We start from the raw sequence: 20,300 nt of genomic DNA, 5'->3' as shown, positions 1-20,300 counted from the left end.
CTATCCATCCAAGCATGTATACATGTATCTACGTAGAAACTACTGTAAGTTGTACTTAAAGGGCCACTGCAATTCTATTTCTTTCTTTACACTAATATGTTCATACTGCCCCCTAATGAAAGGAATGTATGATTAAATGTTGATTTACTGCATTGCATCATATAGAAATGGGAGGGGGAAAATCTGTACCTCCCAGCCTGCTTCCTTCGACTTTTTTCGTGTTTCCGGAATATGCCGAGCACTCATGTGTTAGCAAAGCCAAAGGTGTTGTTTACACTTGAGGCCAACCTGGTCTTGGTGTTGTTAGCCTAGCGGTTCACTATGGCAGTACCGTTAGTCGACAATGGTTTGACGTTATGTTTTTGGAGGCTGCAGTAACACAAAGAGTGATTCGATCACCTTACATTTGGCACACATAATGGATATAAACTGAAATTTTAGTCTTCAAAATTTTGTGTTGTTTCAAGCGTTATGAACCTATTTTGTCAGCCACGGTAAATTCAACACAGACGTACGTATGTACCCACAATCACTAACCTGAGAACTTGCAAGGTTAGATTGAAATCTGTACGAAATGTAGACCACATAAGGTAAAGGCACCAAATTTGGCACAGATAATGAATATAAACTAAAATTTTAGTCCTGAAAATCTTGTGTTGTTTCAAACATCGCAACGCACCTTGTATGTACCAAATTATATTGAATTTGAAGCATGCATATAGATATTATAGCCAAATTACTGAAAATCATTAATTACATTACAGTAACTGCAATGAACAGTAGATCGAGTAACATTTGTTGAGAATGTAATAAAAAACAAAACAAAACAAAAAACGAATCGTCGCACCATTTTAGACAACATTTTCTGACCAGAAACAATTTTTTTCTTCTTAGTGGCCTAATGAAAATATGCCAGTAACTTAAAAGCAAATGCTACATCATCAATAATATTTTCAGGAAAGTTGTGCTTTGGTATCGCAAATGTATGTATCACATATTGAATTGAAGCGTCCATTCTTGTGATATAGCCTAATTTACCGAAAACCATTAATTTCGTAAATTACTCATTAATATTCATGTGATGTTTACCAAAACCTAATCAGTTCTTGCCACTACCCTACGGAACACGTGCCAAATTTTGTTTGAATTGAGCCAGTCGTTTTTTAGAAAATGGTGATACAGACACACACAGACACACAGACTTTTCATCCCTAATACATAACCTTCCTTACGGAAGGTAAAAACTAGCTCTAGGGGTATGGGACATGAATGAAATCTAAGTTAGAATATAATATTAGATTTTCGACTCAAACTTAGATTTTATCCAATATTATTATCCGATAAAAATTACCTCTGGGGGCCCTGACCATGAGCAATGTCTAATGTTAGATTTTAGATTCTAACTTAGATTTTATCTGATATTATCCATTAAAAGCTAATTCTGGAGTGTGTGCAACATGCGATGTCTAATATTAGGGGTGGACCATTTGATATCCTGGGGAGGGCTTGGAGGATTGGTGGAGAGTCATTTTTTTCCCACCTGCTTGTCTTATTTTTTTTTCTCCTTCGCCTATGCTGGAACTTTTCGTTTTCTTTCCTTCTTTGAGATATGTGGATTATTTTTACACCTATGTTGAACACCTACTTTTGTTGCCACAATTTTCTGTTTGGTTTTCGCACAGGGTGATACAGAGAGTAATAAGATGCTGTTCTATCACACACAGATTACATTTAGGAAACTAAATAAAGACTATTTCAATGCATGTTTGATTTTGAAATTGACAATTTTATGCCATGGTATAATGACACACTGAAATGCAAATCGTAGAAAGAGGGGGGAGGGGACTCCGTAGAAAAAGGGGGAAGGGGACTCCAAACACCATCAATGTTAAATACGTGTATGACATTGCTTTTACCATGTAACCAACTATGGGTTGTTAGCTCAAGTTTGTTAATAAGTGGAAATATTTTTCCAAGCTGGTTCAGACTTGATGATTTTTTTTTGGTATTAATAAATTGATTTAAAGGTCAGTTAGTTATGTGACCGTTTTGTCAAGGTTATTGACCCTAGTATTAGGGGTGAATTAGCAGGGAAGACATTGGTGATACGTCCTCGGGCCGATAATTAGTTGACCCTTCTTTTAAAACATTTTGGACCGGCTGTTGGGGTCCTTCATCAGTCGCTGTTCTGTCTAATGAGACAGTGTTCCCGCTTTTGTTCATCAAGCAGTGATGTGAGTATTTTGAGTAAATTATGATCAGCCTGGTTTTTTTCAGCCTGGCTTTTAGAGGCAGAGGACTTCAGTTTAGTTGTGACAAGTATGTCTTTAAATTTTTGTTTCTTTTCTGTGCTATGATTGGCGTGGTTGGGTAGAGTGTGTTCAAGGTTACATTATTTTCTACCAGTTCCCAATGTTTTGTCAATGCGTCTTTTAGTTTAGACGTTTTGATGTTGGGACTATATGTTGTCTTGAAGACTAGAGGAACCTCTTGAGTTGGTGTCCGATTTTGGAGACAAGTCTCCCTATTATCATAGTAGAAAGAGGGGGAAGGGGACTCCGTAGAAAGAAGGGGTAAGGGGACTCCAAACACCATCAATGTTAGATACGTGTATGACATTGTATTTATCATGCAGATGATGTACATGATTTTGGTATTGAACTTTACCTCTCAAACTAATGATGATGAAATTTGGTTATGATTCTGAAAGTATTACTGTTAGTGTACAAATTGTGAATGTGTCATACTTATGTAATTGGCCCTAGCAACCATGACCACGCCCTCAGTAACAGTCAAATGATAGGTGTTTTTTATAATTATTACAACAGCGATGGGTAGGCAATTGAATAAACATTTTAAAGTATGTAAATGCCCAAAGTAACAAAACCACATCCATAGTAACAGGTAAACAATGGCATATAATGCCAAAATAACACCGGTGACATGAAGACAATGTGAGTGTACATACATTCTTAGTTATTGTTCCTTTAACTTGAAACTGTGTTGGGTTGTATATCATACTAAAGCTATTGCTAGAATATTTTTGGATGTTCTACATCATATCCCTGCCAGAATTTTTTTTCCTAGCAGCAATGGCTCGTCTTTTTTTTCCATCACCCACTTATATCTGGATTATTTTTTAAGCAAATCCATTTGATGTCTTTTTTTTCTGCGAATCTTATAAGCCCCCCCCCCCGATATCAAATGGTCCACACCTTAGAGTCTAATATTAGATTTTAGAGTTTAACTTAGATGCGAAATCTAATATTAGACATTAAATGATATTATCAGATTATACATATATGAATTCAAAATCATTGTATGTACTGGTATCACTAGTCAGATAGGAGGGGGGGGGGGGAGGAGGGAGGCATGTAGCTCCACACATCAAATTCTTATATAAGTTATATTGTATCATATACTTTGTTGAAGTAAAAGTATTTTTTTCATGGGTATAAATCAATAATATAATTCCTTTGTGTGAAATTTCAGTGTTTCCTCTACGATGTGCTGTACAGCAGTATCAATGGGGTAGGATTGGTATGGAGAGTGAAGTTGCAAACCTTAGCAGTGGCAATGATAACTCATTTCAACTGCAACATGACAAACCCTATGCTGAATTATGGATGGGCACACACCCAAGTGGACCTTCTGAAATTCTTTGCAAAAATATTGAAGAAAAGACATTACAAGAATGGATTTGCAGACATCCAGATTGTTTAGGGGCCAAAGTGGAGGAGCGTTTTAGAGGTCAACTTCCTTATTTGTTTAAAGTGTTGTCAGTGAACAAGGCTTTGTCAATACAAGCACATCCTAATAAGGCAAGTACTTTTAGGTACAGCTGCACTAACTGTAACTGGAATGGTTTTATTTATTAGCACAACCACAGATAAGTAACACATGTGTCACTTATCTGTGGCATTACTGAACTTATAAGGTTCAGTAGAGCTACATATATAGGTATGGCAAAGTATCTGTCGTCTATCTGTCTGTAATAATGTTGGTTTTTAGTTCAACTTAACTGAAGTTCAGTGTGCTATAGGCATGGTGAAACAGTGTGTGTGCTACATGTATAAACATATGGTGCACTTGCTCACCATGTGACTTACATCAGAAGTAAGAAGTTAATGTGTTAAGCAGAGGAAAACTGGTGTTGAACATTGATTGTATATTAATGAGTAAACATTTAAACAGAATAATTAATTACAATTACATTGTAAAAAGTTAGAAAGCTTTTATGAACACTGTGCATCTTGATATCCTTCTTGTACTTAAGCCAAATAAAAAAATAGTGTGTTTCGGATAACCCGACCAACCCTACTTTTAACCCCCGACCCTAAACAATTTTTACATTCAATTAAGTATAAAAATGGTAATAGTTTACTTCTATTTCCATGTATACTTTCACACTTTTGCCACATCTGTCGTCACTTTTTAAAAAATTGTATTCCAGAGAGAGACCGGGTCTTTTTAGACTAAAACAGTACAAAAAATGTACAGTCTGCATAACATGTTTTAACTATAATAGTCACGTATAGATTTGTGACCGACAAGTATCATATATTTGTATCTTTGGGTTGAAGTATTTAGAAACAATTTAAAAAGTAAAATAGAATAAATTCCTCCTACCTACCCTGTTTTCTAAAGACATGTTATCGGAACCAAACATTTTTTTATTTTTGCCATATCAACAGTTGGTGACAAACGAAAAGGGGTGCAGGTCACGAGAACATACACTCACATATGACTTTATATTACAATGGGGTACATGAAGTAGACTTTTGTTTTTTCAGCTAAGTGATGAGTTGCAGGTTTAAGCCAGGCGCAATTTCATCATGCCGTTTCCTCTCGTTTACAGGCAAATTTTCATGAGATTTGGGTCATTCGTGGCCGTGAGCCAAATATCTAGTGTTTTTGATTATTTTGGCCACAAGCAAATTTTTCCTCGTGTGTGCGCTGAACATGAGTGAAATGCTCACAACTTTCTCTTAAGAGGGCATGCATGGTGATAAATGTTACTACAAAATGTTTACCCCAGTCTAAAATTCAGGTGTGTAAACTTCTACATCAATATCTGTGGTATTTTCACGACTTTAGAAGACAAACGTGTCAATTTTTGGCCAAAATACCTGTAGCCATTGCTTTTCTGAGTGGGAATAGTCATGAAACTTTACCAAACGAGATAAATATCTCATGCTATGACACAATAGCCAGCATCTTGTTGACTATTCCCTCTAAGGGTAAGCCGGGGGGGGGGAGGGGGGGGGGAATTTGTAGGGGGTCATGCTGTTTTGAAAATTGTGGATGGGGGGGGGGGGTCATAGTGTTTTGGACTGTGATGGAAGCAAAAAATCCTTTTCTAAAATGGCATATAGCCTTGTCTGAAATGTGGTACATGTAAATATTTGTTCTTGTCCCTGTTTCTTACATGAAATAGTTCATATTACTTATTAGTTCAAACATAACTATACACATACATATAAATGTATTACCTAGCTACCACACTAGTTACAGAACATGTCGTGTAAATGCTTGGCCGTTTCACAATCAATGCTTCACTTATATTGCACTTTGGGGCAAAACTGAACTTGAAGGTTTCGTAATGGTAATCTTCATAGATAGTTTATAAAAGAAGTTAATCTAAATTGTTCTACTCATCAGTATGAACTTGTCAGAAGGGATTAATACACTTTCTATTTTGGACACTACATGTTATTGACACTACAAATCACCACATCTCATCAGATTCCAGTTTCTATTATACACTAGGTATGACCACCTAAAGTTCTCTAACATACCAGTGACTCTACTATACATGCAATTTTAATGCCCCTATACCAATGGCCCATTTTTTATGTGACATGGGAAACTCATTTAAAACTTACATTTACATTAGCTTTTCGAAGCTTGGAAATATTACCTCAAAGGCTATGAATAACCCAAACATTGCCCCAACAATCAGATCTACCAAAAACCTTTTTACTATCATAAAGGTATTAAACTTTTCTTAAATATTTTCACCCTATTCTAATTTGAGTTGATATTGTCTTTTAAAGATGTGAAATGTTTGCCAAGGTAGTCTAAAATATTTCAACCCAACACATGTATGTAGGTACATTTTACATATTAGTGCTGTCTTGTAAAGCTTGGAAATTATTTTCTGAAAACACCCCATAAGAGATGTACATATTCCCGTCACAAATTTTTCCCCAATCTTATACTGTCAAGCAGTTCCTCACCTGTATTTTATACTGGGCACAAAAATGTTACACTTATGTCATAGCTGCGCATGCTCTCATGAGAGAAAGTCATGAGCATTCTGCTCACGTTCAGCGCAGGAAAAATTCAAAAATTCAAAATTATCAAACATGCTAGATATTTGGCTCACATGTCCACAAATGACCAAAATCTCATGAAAATTTGCCCACACATGAGAGGATTCGGTGTGCGGAAATTGCCACGAGTGAAATTTTGTTCAGCTCATTGCTCTAGTGTGTGCCTGGCTTTACTGTTAATAATCAAGTCAGTAATGTAACCAGGAATAGTGTTACTGAGTGCCTTGTAGGTGATCAGTAGTAATTTGTATTGAATCCTGTACTGGACAGGTATAGTGTAGCTAGAGAAGAGTAGAAAAGAAACATTGTAACACCATGATTTGTTACTTGTACTTGTATATTGTTTACATTTTACCTCACTGATTTAGATTTGTATAAAACTGAAGGAATTCAATTCAATTTCACTTGCTTACAAAATGTGTACTTCTTTCAATAAAACTCCTACATGTACAGTTGCTATATTATTGGATAATTCATTGTAGGAACATGCAGAGAGATTACATACAGAAAGAGGTGATATCTACAAAGACCCCAATCATAAACCTGAGATGGCAATTGCTCTGACACCTTTTGAAGGAATGTGTGGTTTTAGACCAATTGAGCAGATCATTAATTTCCTACAAGGTAATGTACATGTATTGAATTGTTTGGTGTACAATCTTAGTACAGTTACTACTGGTGTACAATCTTAGTACAGTTACTACTGATGAACAATCTTAGTACAGTTACTACTGGTGTACAATCTTAGTACAGTTACTGCTGGTGTACAATCTCAGTACAGTTACTGCTGGTGTACAATCTTAGTACAGTTACTACTGGTGTACAATCTTAGTACAGTTACTACTGGTGTACAATCTCAGTACAGTTACTACTGGTGTACAATCTTAGTACAGTTACTACTGGTGTACAATCTTAGTACAGTTACTACTGGTGTACAATCTTAGTACAGTTACTGCTGGTGTACAATCTCAGTACAGTTACTGCTGGTGTACAATCTCAGTATAGTCACTACTGGTGTACAATCTTAGTACAGTTACTACTGGTGTACAATCTCAGTACAGTTACTGCTGGTGTACAATCTCAGTACAGTTACTGCTGGTGTACAATCTCAGTATAGTCACTACTGGTGTACAATCTTAGTACAGTTACTACTGGTGTACAATCTTAGTACAGTTACTACTGGTGTACAATCTTAGTACAGTTACTGCTGGTGTACAATCTCAGTATAGTCACTACTGGTGTACAATCTTAGTACAGTTACTGCTGGTGTACAATCTCAGTATAGTCACTACTGGTGTACAATCTTAGTACAGTTACTACTGGTGTACAATCTCAGTACAGTTACTGCTGGTGTACAATCTTAGTACAGTTACTACTGGTGTACAATCTCAGTACAGTTACTACTGGTGTACAATCTCAGTACAGTTACTGCTGGTGTACAATCTCACTACAGTTACTACTGGTGTACAATCTCAGTACAGTTACTGCTGGTGTACAATCTCAGTACAGTTACTGCTGGTGTATAATCTCAGTACAGTTACTGCTGGTGTACAATCTTAGTACAGTTACTGCTGGTGTACAATCTCAGTACAGTTACTGCTGGTGTACAATCTTAGTACAGTTACTACTGGTGTATAATCTTAGTACAGTTACTACTGGTGTACAATCTTAGTACAGTTACTACTGGTGTACAATCTCAGTACAGTTACTACTGGTGTACAATCTTAGTACAGTTACTGCTGGTGTACAATCTCAGTACAGTTACTGCTGGTGTACAATCTCAGTACAGTTACTGCTGGTGTATAATCTCAGTACAGTTACTGCTGGTGTACAATCTCAGTACAGTTACTGCTGGTGTACAATCTTAGTACAGTTACTACTGGTGTATAATCTTAGTACAGTTACTACTGGTGTACAATCTTAGTACAGTTACTACTGGTGTACAATCTCAGTACAGTTACTACTGGTGTACAATCTCAGTACAGTTACTGCTGGTGTACAATCTTAGTACAGTTACTACTGGTGTACAATCTCAGTACAGTTACTGCTGGTGTACAATCTTAGTACAGTTACTGCTGGTGTATAATCTCAGTACAGTTACTGCTGGTGTACAATCTTAGTACAGTTACTACTGGTGTACAATCTCAGTACAGTTACTGCTGGTGTACAATCTTAGTACAGTTACTACTGGTGTACAATCTCAGTACAGTTACTGCTGGTGTACAATCTTAGTACAGTTACTGCTGGTGTACAATCTCAGTACAGTTACTACTGGTGTACAATCTCAGTACAGTTACTACTGGTGTACAATCTTAGTACAGTTACTGCTGGTGTACAATCTCAGTACAGTTACTACTGGTGTACAATCTCAGTACAGTTACTGCTGGTGTACAATCTTAGTACAGTTACTACTGGTGTATAATCTTAGTACAGTTACTACTGGTGTATAATCTCAGTACAGTTACTACTGGTGTATAATCTTAGTACAGTTACTACTGGTGTACAATCTCAGTACAGTTACTGCTGGTGTACAATCTTAGTACAGTTACTGCTGGTGTACAATCTTAGTACAGTTACTGCTGGTGTACAATCTCAGTACAGTTACTGCTGGTGTACAATCTCAGTACAGTTACTGCTGGTGTACAATCTCAGTACAGTTACTGCTGGTGTACAATCTTAGTACAGTTACTACTGGTGTACAATCTTAGTACAGTTACTGCTGGTGTACAATCTTAGTACAGTTACTGCTGGTGTACAATCTTAGTACAGTTACTACTGGTGTACAATCTCAGTACAGTTACTACTGGTGTACAATCTCAGTACAGTTACTACTGGTGTACAATCTCAGTACAGTTACTGCTGGTGTACAATCTCAGTACAGTTACTGCTGGTGTACAATCTCAGTACAGTTACTACTGGTGTACAATCTCAGTACAGTTACTACTGGTGTACAATCTCAGTACAGTTACTACTGGTGTACAATCTCAGTACAGTTACTACTGGTGTGCAATCTCAGTACAGTTACTACTGGTGTACAATCTCAGTACAGTTACTGCTGGTGTATAATCTTAGTACAGTTACTACTGGTGTACAATCTCAGTACAGTTACTGCTGGTGTACAATCTTAGTACAGTTACTACTGGTGTACAATCTTAGTACAGTTACTACTGGTGTACAATCTTAGTACAGTTACTACTGGTGTACAATCTCAGTACAGTTACTGCTGGTGTACAATCTCAGTACAGTTACTACTGGTGTACAATCTTAGTACAGTTACTACTGGTGTACAATCTCAGTACAGTTACTGCTGGTGTACAATCTTAGTACAGTTACTACTTGTGTACAATCTCAGTACAGTTACTGCTGGTGTACAATCTTAGTACAGTTACTACTGGTGTACAATCTCAGTACAGTTACTACTGGTGTACAATCTCAGTACAGTTACTGCTGGTGTACAATCTTAGTACAGTTACTACTGGTGTACAGTCGTAGTACAGATACTACTGGTGTACAATCTCAGTACAGTTACTGCTGGTGTACAATCTTAGTACAGTTACTACTGGTGTACAATCTCAGTACAGTTACTACTGGTGTACAATCTCAGTACAGTTACTACTGGTGTACAATCGTAGTACAGATACTACTGGTGTACAATCTTAGTACAGTTACTGCTGGTGTACAATCTTGGTACAGTTACTACTGGTGTACAATCTCAGTACAGTTACTACTGGTGTACAATCTCAGTACAGTTACTGCCTGTTAAATTGGTTGAACCTCTGACATTGTAAGAACAAGGATTTTCTTTTTGTCAGTGTTTGTACTACCGATCACCAGATGGTTATTTGGCGAATTGATTTATTGACTAGCAACTTGGACTGGCATTACTTTAGCCAAACTAGCAACTCCAAATTTTGCACAGTGTTCGATGTCCACATTTCTACCTCTTTTTTCGGTTTGAAATCAGTACAAATAAATTGAAATTGCATTGAAAATATTATGTATTTAACAAGAATGTCGGCCCATTGAGCAACTCTGTACTTTGAAAACTACTTCTGTGCTGGTCATTATATATTCACTTCACTAGTGCTTTAGGTCACACTAACTAAGTAATTGTCCTATGGAGAATGGTAAGATATATGCATCATGTCCTATGATTGGCTATTCCTCCAAGCCACACTCTGTCAGTGTGTGTGATTTGTCGGCAGCTTTAATGATATTCAGTCGAAGGGTCACGCATGTATGATGTAGAGAGCGTAATTCTGGTCAACTGCAGTTGTATATATCGAAGGGAAAGCAAGGAACTATTCTTTTATTTTAAAATGATTTATGAGGTTCAAGAAGGAAAATAAGACAGAAAGAAGGATAGTTTTTACTGGATTTCAAAGTTTATGTCTGTTTTATTTTGACATTGTATCAAGTGGAACACGGAATACACAGGGATGGATAAACTTTATACTGTAACATAATGTACATTATATGTGTGATACTCTGGTTGATTAATCTTGATTACATTGGTAATAGTTTGAGAATGAAGCTACAGTTTATTTTATGAGATGAATAGCTATTAATACATGATTTTGGAGAATAATTAAAATACATATTTCTTTTGTTTTCTTAGATATACCAGAATTTAAAACTGTTGTTGGTTTAGAAGCAGCAGAAGAGCTCATATCAATGTTTAATACAACTGATTCAAAGACTGGTGAAACTTGTAAAACAGCTCTGAAAAAGTGTTTCACTGGAATGATGATGTGTACAGATGAAACAGTTGCTAAGCAACTGTCATCACTAGTAGAAAGAGTGTCTGAAGACCGTAAGCATTCAAGTTTTTTTTTATGTGTTTAAGAGATTTTTTATTGCAGTCCAAAAAAGGACATCACTGAAAACCTTGGGCTGGAAAGTGGTACATTTTATAACATTTAATTCCTTTATGGTGAAATGTGTGTGTGTGTGTGTGTGTGTGTGTGTGTGTGTGTGTGTGTGTGTGTGTGTGTGTGTGCATGCATGCATGCGTGCATGTGAACGACTTGAAAAGTGATAGCTTTGGTATTTGGTGGGGAGTGAAGATGGAAAATTGTTCAAATTGAAATGATCGCCCCAGATATGTACGCTTTGGGTAAAAAAAACCTGATTCTTAGTGTGAAAAAATGCTTTGACTCAGCCTAGAAATGAAAGGTTATTGTTTGTCCCCGCCGGACGAAGTCCGGGATGGGGACTTATGGATTGCGTTCCGTCTGTCCGTGCGTCCGTCCGTCCGCAGCCGTTTCTTGGAGATGCCTGGACCGATTTTTTTCAAACTTGGTACTGGGGCAACATACAATAGCATACATATGCATGTCAATTTGTTTCATGATACGATCCAATATGGCCGCCTGGCAGCCATTTTGTTTGCAAATTTTCCCTGTCTAAAGCCATAACTCATACATGCTTGAACAGATCTCATTCAAAGTTGGTATTAGGACAGTGTTCTATGACATACATGTGCACACACATTGTTGTCATGATACGATCCAATATGGCCGCCTAGCAGCCATTTTGTTTGCGAATTTTCCATGTCCAAAGCCATAACTCGGACATGCTTGAACAGATCTCATTCAAAGTTGGTATTAGGACAGTGTTCTATGACATACATGTGCATATTCATTGTTGTCATGATACGATCCAATGGTTTCTTAACATGTCGGTATTTCTAGTATTTTTCATGCAACTACCCAAACGAAAAACTGAAAAATTTGTTAATAGTTATGCTTCCGAACTTTGTAAAAAAAAATAGGACATTTAATTGAAGAAAAATGACAAAAACTTAACACATATTTACAGTTATGTGTAGACAGCCTTTTTGATGTAGCATCACCTGATAACGCCCACCTGGGTTTCTTTGAATCATGTGACTATGATACTAAACCTATAGAACACACATAAATACATACGTGACATCTAAACCTCTCTACTAAGTACAGCAGGTGTTACAGACCCACCGAGCCCTCGTGTAGAAACAGGTTAGGGAGAACATTGTCTGTATGTCTGTCTGTCTGTCTACTTCTGTTTGTCTGTCCATCTACGTCTGTCTATCTGTCTATCACAAGTACTAATATACTTGTACATGTACCTAAAACACAGCATATCTGTTTACCCTTTTCAGTCGAAGTAAAGAAGGATGTGTCCCAGTGCAATGGTGAATTATTAATAAAACTACATGGTCAATTCCCTGGAGATGTTGGTTGTTTTTCAATCTATTTCTTAAATCACTTAGTTCTACAGCCAGGAGAGGCAATGTTTCTAGGACCAAATGAACCTCATGCATACATATCAGGCAGTAAGTACCATTTCTTGTTAACTACTACTTTGATTCTTATAGTCTTGACAAGTTACAAGTGCTTGAGATGAATATCACTGTGAAATGTTATCTGCCTAAAATGGGAGGCTATTTTCCAGTTATAAACCATTTCAGATGGTATACTAGAGAACAGCAACATGTGCTGTCAGGAAAGACTCAGATCAACACGACTTCTATGCAGCCAAATGAAAAAGTGTTGTCCCTAATTTCTGAGTGAACTATCATGCTTGATGGCTTTAACATTTAAATTTGGAGCAATGACAATTAATGACAAGTAAAATCACATAGTTTTGATTAGTATGACACAAAGTTTAATAGTAGTGTTGTGTACACATAAAACTGGAAGTGCATCAATAATGTTGACACTTACATTGTTTACAAATACGGACAAAAGTTTAATGTCTTTTTAGAGAATAAATACTCCCTTTTGGTTCCACACTTCACTATCAGGTATTGTTCATTAAGGTTTCCTTTGTGGATTTATCGAGTTATGCAATACTTTGATAAACTTCACAAAGGAAAGAGCCACATCCAGCCCTCTAGCTTATAGGACACAAAGAATATCAAATAAAATATATAAATAAATATCACATACATCTTAGTTGTAAATAAAGTATTTCCTACGGTTAAAGGCCTCATGTAAAAAGTCTGCAGTATCAATGGGAAATGTTATCAATAGATGTTGTAGTTTATCTTGTTGGTTCATATGACTGACACGTTATTTTATCTAGTAATGCTTTCCTGACATCCATGATGTATATAGATTCTCTTACCAAACAAGTAGATCTATTCTTCATCTACAATAGATGTGTTTTCATCTACTGCACACAAGAGACCTTCAGCTACAGTTGATCTACTTTTGTGCATATATAATGAGCTCTTGTGGATAAAATGTAGATGAGTGTAGATGAAATGTAGATGAGTGTAGATGAAATGTAGATGAGTGTAGATGATATGTAGATGAGTGTAGATGATATGTAGATGAAATGTAGATGAGTGTAGATGAAATATAGATGAGTGTAGATGAAATGTAGATGAGAGTAGATGAAATGTAGATGAGTGTAGATGAAATGTAGATGAGTGTAGATGAAATGTAGATGAGTGTAGATGAAATGTAGATGAGTGTAGATGATATGTAGATGAAATATAGATGAGTGTAGATGAAATGTAGATGAGTGTAGATGAAATGTAGATGAGTGTAGATGAAATGAAGACTAGTGTGTGTGTGTTTGTATGTGTACGTGTGTGTGTGTGTGTGTGTGTGTGTGTGTGTGTGTGTGTGTGTGTGTGTGTGTGTGTGTGCATGTGTCTTTGTCATGCCTTACTGATACTTTCATTCTCTTTTTCTAATACATGTAGATTGTACAGAATGTATGGCATGTTCTGATAATGTGGTGAGAGCTGGTCTCACACCCAAATACAAAGATGTAGAAACCTTGTGTGAGATGCTGACATATCGTCCTGGAAGAACTGAAGAGAAACTATTTCCACATGTCAATGATCCCAATGATATGTACCTTACAGTTTATAACCCACCTGTGCCTGATTTTGCCATAGCTAGAATTATGGTAAGTGTTTGTCATAGCTTGAATTATGGTAAGTGTTTGCCATGGCTTGAATTATGGTAAGTGTGTGCCATGGTTAGAATTATGGTAAGTGTTTGCCATAGCTAGAATTATGGTAAGTGTTCACCATTGCTAGAATTATGGTAAGTGTTTGCCATGGCTTGAATTATGGTAAGTGTGTGTCATGGCTAGAATTATGGTAAGTGTTTACCATAGCTAGAAGTATGGTAAATGTTTGCCATAGCTAGAAGTATGGTAAGTGTTTGCCATGGCTTGAATTATGGTAAGTGTGTGTCATGGCTAGAATTATGGTAAGTGTTTGCCATAGCTAGAAGTATGGTAAATGTTTGCCATAGCTAGAAGTATGGTAAGTGTTTGCCATGGCTAGAATTATGGTAAGTGTTTGCCGTAGCTAGAAGTATGGTAAATGTTTGCCATAGCTAGAAGTATGGTAAGTGTTTGCCATAGCTAGAAGTATGGTAAGTGTTTGCCATAGCTAGAAGTATGGTAAGTGTTTGCCATAGCTAGAAGTATGGTAAGTGTTTGCCATAGCTAGAAGTATGGTAAGTGTTTGCCATAGCTAGAAGTATGGTAAGTGTTATAAAAAGCATATCCTATGTCAAATAATGGGACATTAAAAAAGGACCCCTTTTGAGCTGACTGTATCACCAACAAAAGCACTTAAGTATATACCTGTGTGTCCAAAATTACACATTTTTAGACCTAATTTGAATAATAGTAATCATCATGTTGTGAATAATTATTCATGTACACATCAACAGAAGCACCCACTATATTTCAACTCAATATTTCAATGTGGCCATTAGTTTTGACATTAAAGGTTTTGACCAAAAGTAACATTTTTAGACCTAATTTGCATATCACTGAAGTGACCATCAATTTCCAAACCAATCTGCCAAGTACTTTTTAGCACAACTGAACATGTTTAGCATTTTTGAACCATGGTTCAGTTGTGGTAAATTAAACTAAAAACTGGGTACATTGGTCCTTGAAAATTAATGGATTTGTTGCTATGGATGTCTACATGAAGAATTGTTCAAGACAAGATGTAATTGTTAATATTCAGTGAAGTAAAAAAAAACGTCGGAATTTTGGTCAGAAACCTTAATGTCAAATTGATTTGGCAGATTGGATCGATAATTGATTTGGAAAGTTGAAAGGTTTGTCTTCAGAAGAATTGTAATTGTTCATGACATAATGTATAGTAGGTCCTAAAGTTAGCATTGTTATCAGAAGATTACCAGGTGCACTGGTCCTAAAGTTAGCATTGTTATTAGAAGATTACCAGGTGCACTGGTCTAAAATTTAGATTGAGTGTTTCTACAGGTGTCAAAATCAAATAAAAAATAACTCACACCATCAATATAACCAGATTTAAACTGAATGCCTCCCACAAGGGCCAACACACATTGTTGGAATGCATAATTCTAAACTATAGTTATTATACATGATGTACCACTTAATTGGAAAATTAACTATATGAAACTTAATGAAATTTGAAGCTTGCACAGTTAACATATTGTCTAATTATTTAAAAAACTTTGATTATGCAAATAGGCCATATAGATTATCAGTTACAACATCAAGCTTTAAATGATACATGCACATTGTTACCATCGACCATCAAAACATATACAAAAGTTTGCATTCTTAAGAAATAATTAATTACCGAAAATCATTAATCATTCAAATTACTCATAAAAAGTAGAGGCTATGTCAACAAACTTGTGTGCATTGTTGCATATATGTACCAAATTCTATAAAATTTGAAGCTTTCTTAAGTTAAAGCTGAATTACTGAACGTCATTAATTATGCAAATTAGTCGTTAAAACTGTAATCTACATCAACAAACTTTATAGGATATATGCACTTAGTAATGGTTAATGTATGCACTAAATTAAATTGAACTGAAGTATGCATTTCGAAGATATAGTCTAATTACTGATCCATTAATTATGCAAATTATTCATAAGAGCTTTAATCTAAATTAACAACCTTTATAGAACACATGCTCCTTGTTTATAGTTAACATATGCACCAATTGAAATTATATTGAATTTGAAGTCTGCATTCCATAGATATAGCCTAATTACTCAAAACCATTAATTATGCAAATTCCTAATTAATGTTCATTGGATGTTTACCAAAATCTAATAAGTTCTTGCCATTAGCGTATGGTAGATGTGTAGCAAATTTCATTATAATTGAGCCAGCTGTTTTAAAGAAAATGATGACAAAGACAGACACATGCACACACAGACAGACATCACCATTTCAATATCTTCCCTTACGGGAGGTAAAAATGAGATCTCTCACCATTGATATGCAAATGAGGTCTAAAACTCAACTTTCTTTGTCAAAAAGTTCAACATTGAAAATCAGTAGGAAGTCTGTTGGAGTGTTGTATCTAATATTACCTTAGAAATTGACCAATTATAAATCGTCATCTTTTAACTGATTGTGTACACAGGTTCCTGACAAGATTGATACCTATGTTATTGCTAGCTATGACAGTGCCAGCATATTACTGGTTGTAGATGGTGAAGCTGAAGGCAGTAATCAGACTTTGGCTGATGAAGAACAGTTACAACTTAAAAGAGGCACAGTACTTTTTATCTCGGCCAATCAACAAGTAGATTTGAAACTTAAACCAGGTGGTATTTGTCTTTTTAGGGCTTATTGCCCACTTGATTAGTTTGTCAACTTTGAGATTGTGTGTTCGGTTGCAATGTAAAACTATGTGGAGTGTTTGAATAAAGCTAAGTGAAGAAGTATAAATTACAGTTGCTTTCAAAATGAATGTATGTTTATTTTGTACATTTTATCTATAAACAGTACAAAGTATGTATTGTCTATAAACAGTACAAAGTATGTATTGTCTATAAACAGTACAAAGTATGTATTGTCTATAAACAGTACAAAGTATATATTGTCTATAAACAGTACAAAGTATGTATTGTCTATAAACAGTACAAAGTATGTATTGTCTATAAACAGTACAAAGTATGTATTGTCTATAAACAGTACAAAGTATGTATTGTCTATAAACAGTACAAAGTATGTATTGTCTATAAACAGTACAAAGTATGTATTGTCTATAAACAGTACTAAGTATGTATTGTCTATAAACAGTACTAAGTGTGTATTGTCTATAAACAGTACAAAGTATGTATTGTCTATAAACAGTACAAAGTATGTATTGTCTATAAATAGTACAAAGTATGTATTGTCTATAAACAGTACAAAGTATGTATTGTCTATAAACAGTACTAAGTATGTATTGTCTATAAACAGTACAAAGTATGTATTGTCTATAAACAGTACAAAGTATGTATTGTCTATAAACAGCACTAAGTATGTATTGTCAATAAACAGTACTAAGTATGTATTGTCTATAAACAGTACAAAGTATGTATTGTCTATAAACAGTACTAAGTATGTATTGTCTATAAACAGTACAAAGTATGTATTGTCTATAAACAGTACAAAGTATGTATTGTCTATAAACAGTACAAAGTATGTATTGTCTATAAACAGTACAAAGTATGTATTGTCTATAAACAGTACAAAGTATGTATTGTCTATAAACAGTACAAAGTATGTATTGTCTATAAACAGTACAAAGTATGTATTGTCTATAAACAGTACTAAGTGTGTATTGTCTATAAACAGTACAAAGTATGTATTGTCTATAAACAGTACAAAGTGTGTATTGTCTATAAACAGTACAAAGTATGTATTGTCTATAAACAGTACAAAGTGTGTATTGTCTATAAACAGTACAAAGTATGTATTGTCTATAAACAGTACAAAGTATGTATTGTCTATAAACAGTACAAAGTATGTATTGTCTATAAACAGTACAAAGTATGTATTGTCTATAAACAGTACAAAGTATGTATTGTCTATAAACAGTACAAAGTATGTATTGTCTATAAACAGTACAAAGTATGTATTGTCTATAAACAGTACTAAGTATGTATTGTCTATAAACAGTACAAAGTATGTATTGTCTATAAACAGTACAAAGTATGTATTGTCTATAAACAGTACAAAGTATGTATTGTCTATAAACAGTACAAAGTATGTATTGTCTATAAACAGTACAAAGTATGTATTGTCTATAAACAGTACAAAGTATGTATTGTCTATAAACAGTACAAAGTATGTATTGTCTATAAACAGTACAAAGTATGTATTGTCTATAAACAGTACAAAGTATGTATTGTCTATAAACAGTACTAAGTGTGTATTGTCTATAAACAGTACTAAGTGTGTATTGTCTATAAACAGTACAAAGTATGTATTGTCTATAAACAGTACAAAGTATGTATTGTCTATAAACAGTACAAAGTATTATTGTCTATAAACAGTACAAAGTATGTATTGTCTATAAACAGTACAAAGTATGTATTGTCTATAAACAGTACAAAGTATGTATTGTCTATAAACAGTACAAAGTATGTATTGTCTATAAACAGGACAAAGTATGTATTGTCTATAAACAGCACTAAGTATGTATTGTCTATAAACAGTACTAAGTATGTATTGTCTATAAACAGTACAAAGTATGTATTGTCTATAAACAGTACTAAGTATGTATTGTCAATAAACAGTACTAAGTATGTATTGTCTATAAACAGTACAAAGTATGTATTGTCTATAAACAGTACAAAGTATGTATTGTCTATAAACAGTACAAAGTATGTATTGTCTATAAACAGTACAAAGTATGTATTGTCTATAAACAGTACAAAGTATGTATTGTCTATAAACAGTACAAAGTATGTATTGTCTATAAACAGTACAAAGTAGGTATTGTCTATAAACAGTACTAAGTATGTATTGTCTATAAACAGTACAAAGTATGTATTGTCTATAAACAGTACTAAGTATGTATTGTCTATAAACAGTACAAAGTATGTATTGTCTATAAACAGTACTAAGTATGTATTGTCTATAAACAGTACAAAGTATGTATTGTCTATAAACAGCACTAAGTATGTATTGTCTATAAACAGCACTAAGTATGTATTGTCTATAAACAGCACTAAGTATGTATTGTCTATAAACAGTACAAAGTATGTATTGTCTATAAACAGTACTAAGTATGTATTGTCTATAAACAGTACTAAGTGTGTATTGTCTATAAACAGTACAAAGTATGTATTGTCTATAAACAGTACAAAGTATGTATTGTCTATAAATAGTACAAAGTATGTATTGTCTATAAACAGTACAAAGTATGTATTGTCTATAAACAGTACTAAGTATGTATTGTCTATAAACAGTACAAAGTATGTATTGTCTATAAACAGTACTAAGTATGTATTGTCTATAAACAGTACAAAGTATGTATTGTCTATAAACAGCACTAAGTATGTATTGTCTATAAACAGCACTAAGTATGTATTGTCAATAAACAGTACTAAGTATGTATTGTCTATAAACAGTACAAAGTATGTATTGTCTATAAACAGTACTAAGTATGTATTGTCTATAAACAGTACAAAGTATGTATTGTCTATAAACAGTACAAAGTATGTATTGTCTATAAACAGTACAAAGTATGTATTGTCTATAAACAGTACAAAGTATGTATTGTCTATAAACAGTACAAAGTATGTATTGTCTATAAACAGTACAAAGTATGTATTGTCTATAAACAGTACAAAGTATGTATTGTCTATAAACAGTACAAAGTATGTATTGTCTATAAACAGTACTAAGTGTGTATTGTCTATAAACAGTACAAAGTATGTATTGTCTATAAACAGTACAAAGTGTGTATTGTCTATAAACAGTACAAAGTATGTATTGTCTATAAACAGTACAAAGTGTGTATTGTCTATAAACAGTACAAAGTATGTATTGTCTATAAACAGTACAAAGTATGTATTGTCTATAAACAGTACAAAGTATGTATTGTCTATAAACAGTACAAAGTATGTATTGTCTATAAACAGTACAAAGTATGTATTGTCTATAAACAGTACAAAGTATGTATTGTCTATAAACAGTACAAAGTATGTATTGTCTAT

At 34.5% G+C, this 20,300-nt stretch overlaps 1 protein-coding gene across 2 annotated transcripts in view; it reads left to right on the top strand.

The window, feature by feature from the left end:
- Window positions 1–17,000, top strand: part of LOC144442377 (mannose-6-phosphate isomerase-like) — a 46,947-nt gene extending 29,947 nt beyond the window's left edge. For both annotated transcript variants that reach the window (XM_078131707.1, XM_078131706.1), the window contains exons 2-7: window positions 3,493–3,821; window positions 6,818–6,959; window positions 10,954–11,148; window positions 12,478–12,651; window positions 14,032–14,240; window positions 16,730–17,000. In XM_078131707.1, coding sequence (XP_077987833.1) covers window positions 3,543–3,821; window positions 6,818–6,959; window positions 10,954–11,148; window positions 12,478–12,651; window positions 14,032–14,240; window positions 16,730–16,954 — 1,224 coding nt within the window. In that variant the 5' untranslated portion in view covers window positions 3,493–3,542 and the 3' untranslated portion in view covers window positions 16,955–17,000. The remainder of the gene's footprint in view (window positions 1–3,492; window positions 3,822–6,817; window positions 6,960–10,953; window positions 11,149–12,477; window positions 12,652–14,031; window positions 14,241–16,729) is intronic.
- The last annotated feature ends 3,300 nt before the right edge of the window (window positions 17,001–20,300 follow it).

This window comes from Glandiceps talaboti, chromosome 11, assembly GCF_964340395.1.
Source record: "Glandiceps talaboti chromosome 11, keGlaTala1.1, whole genome shotgun sequence".
Classification (NCBI taxonomy): Eukaryota; Metazoa; Hemichordata; class Enteropneusta; family Spengelidae; genus Glandiceps; species Glandiceps talaboti.
This window is presented reverse-complemented; position numbering and strand designations above follow the sequence as displayed.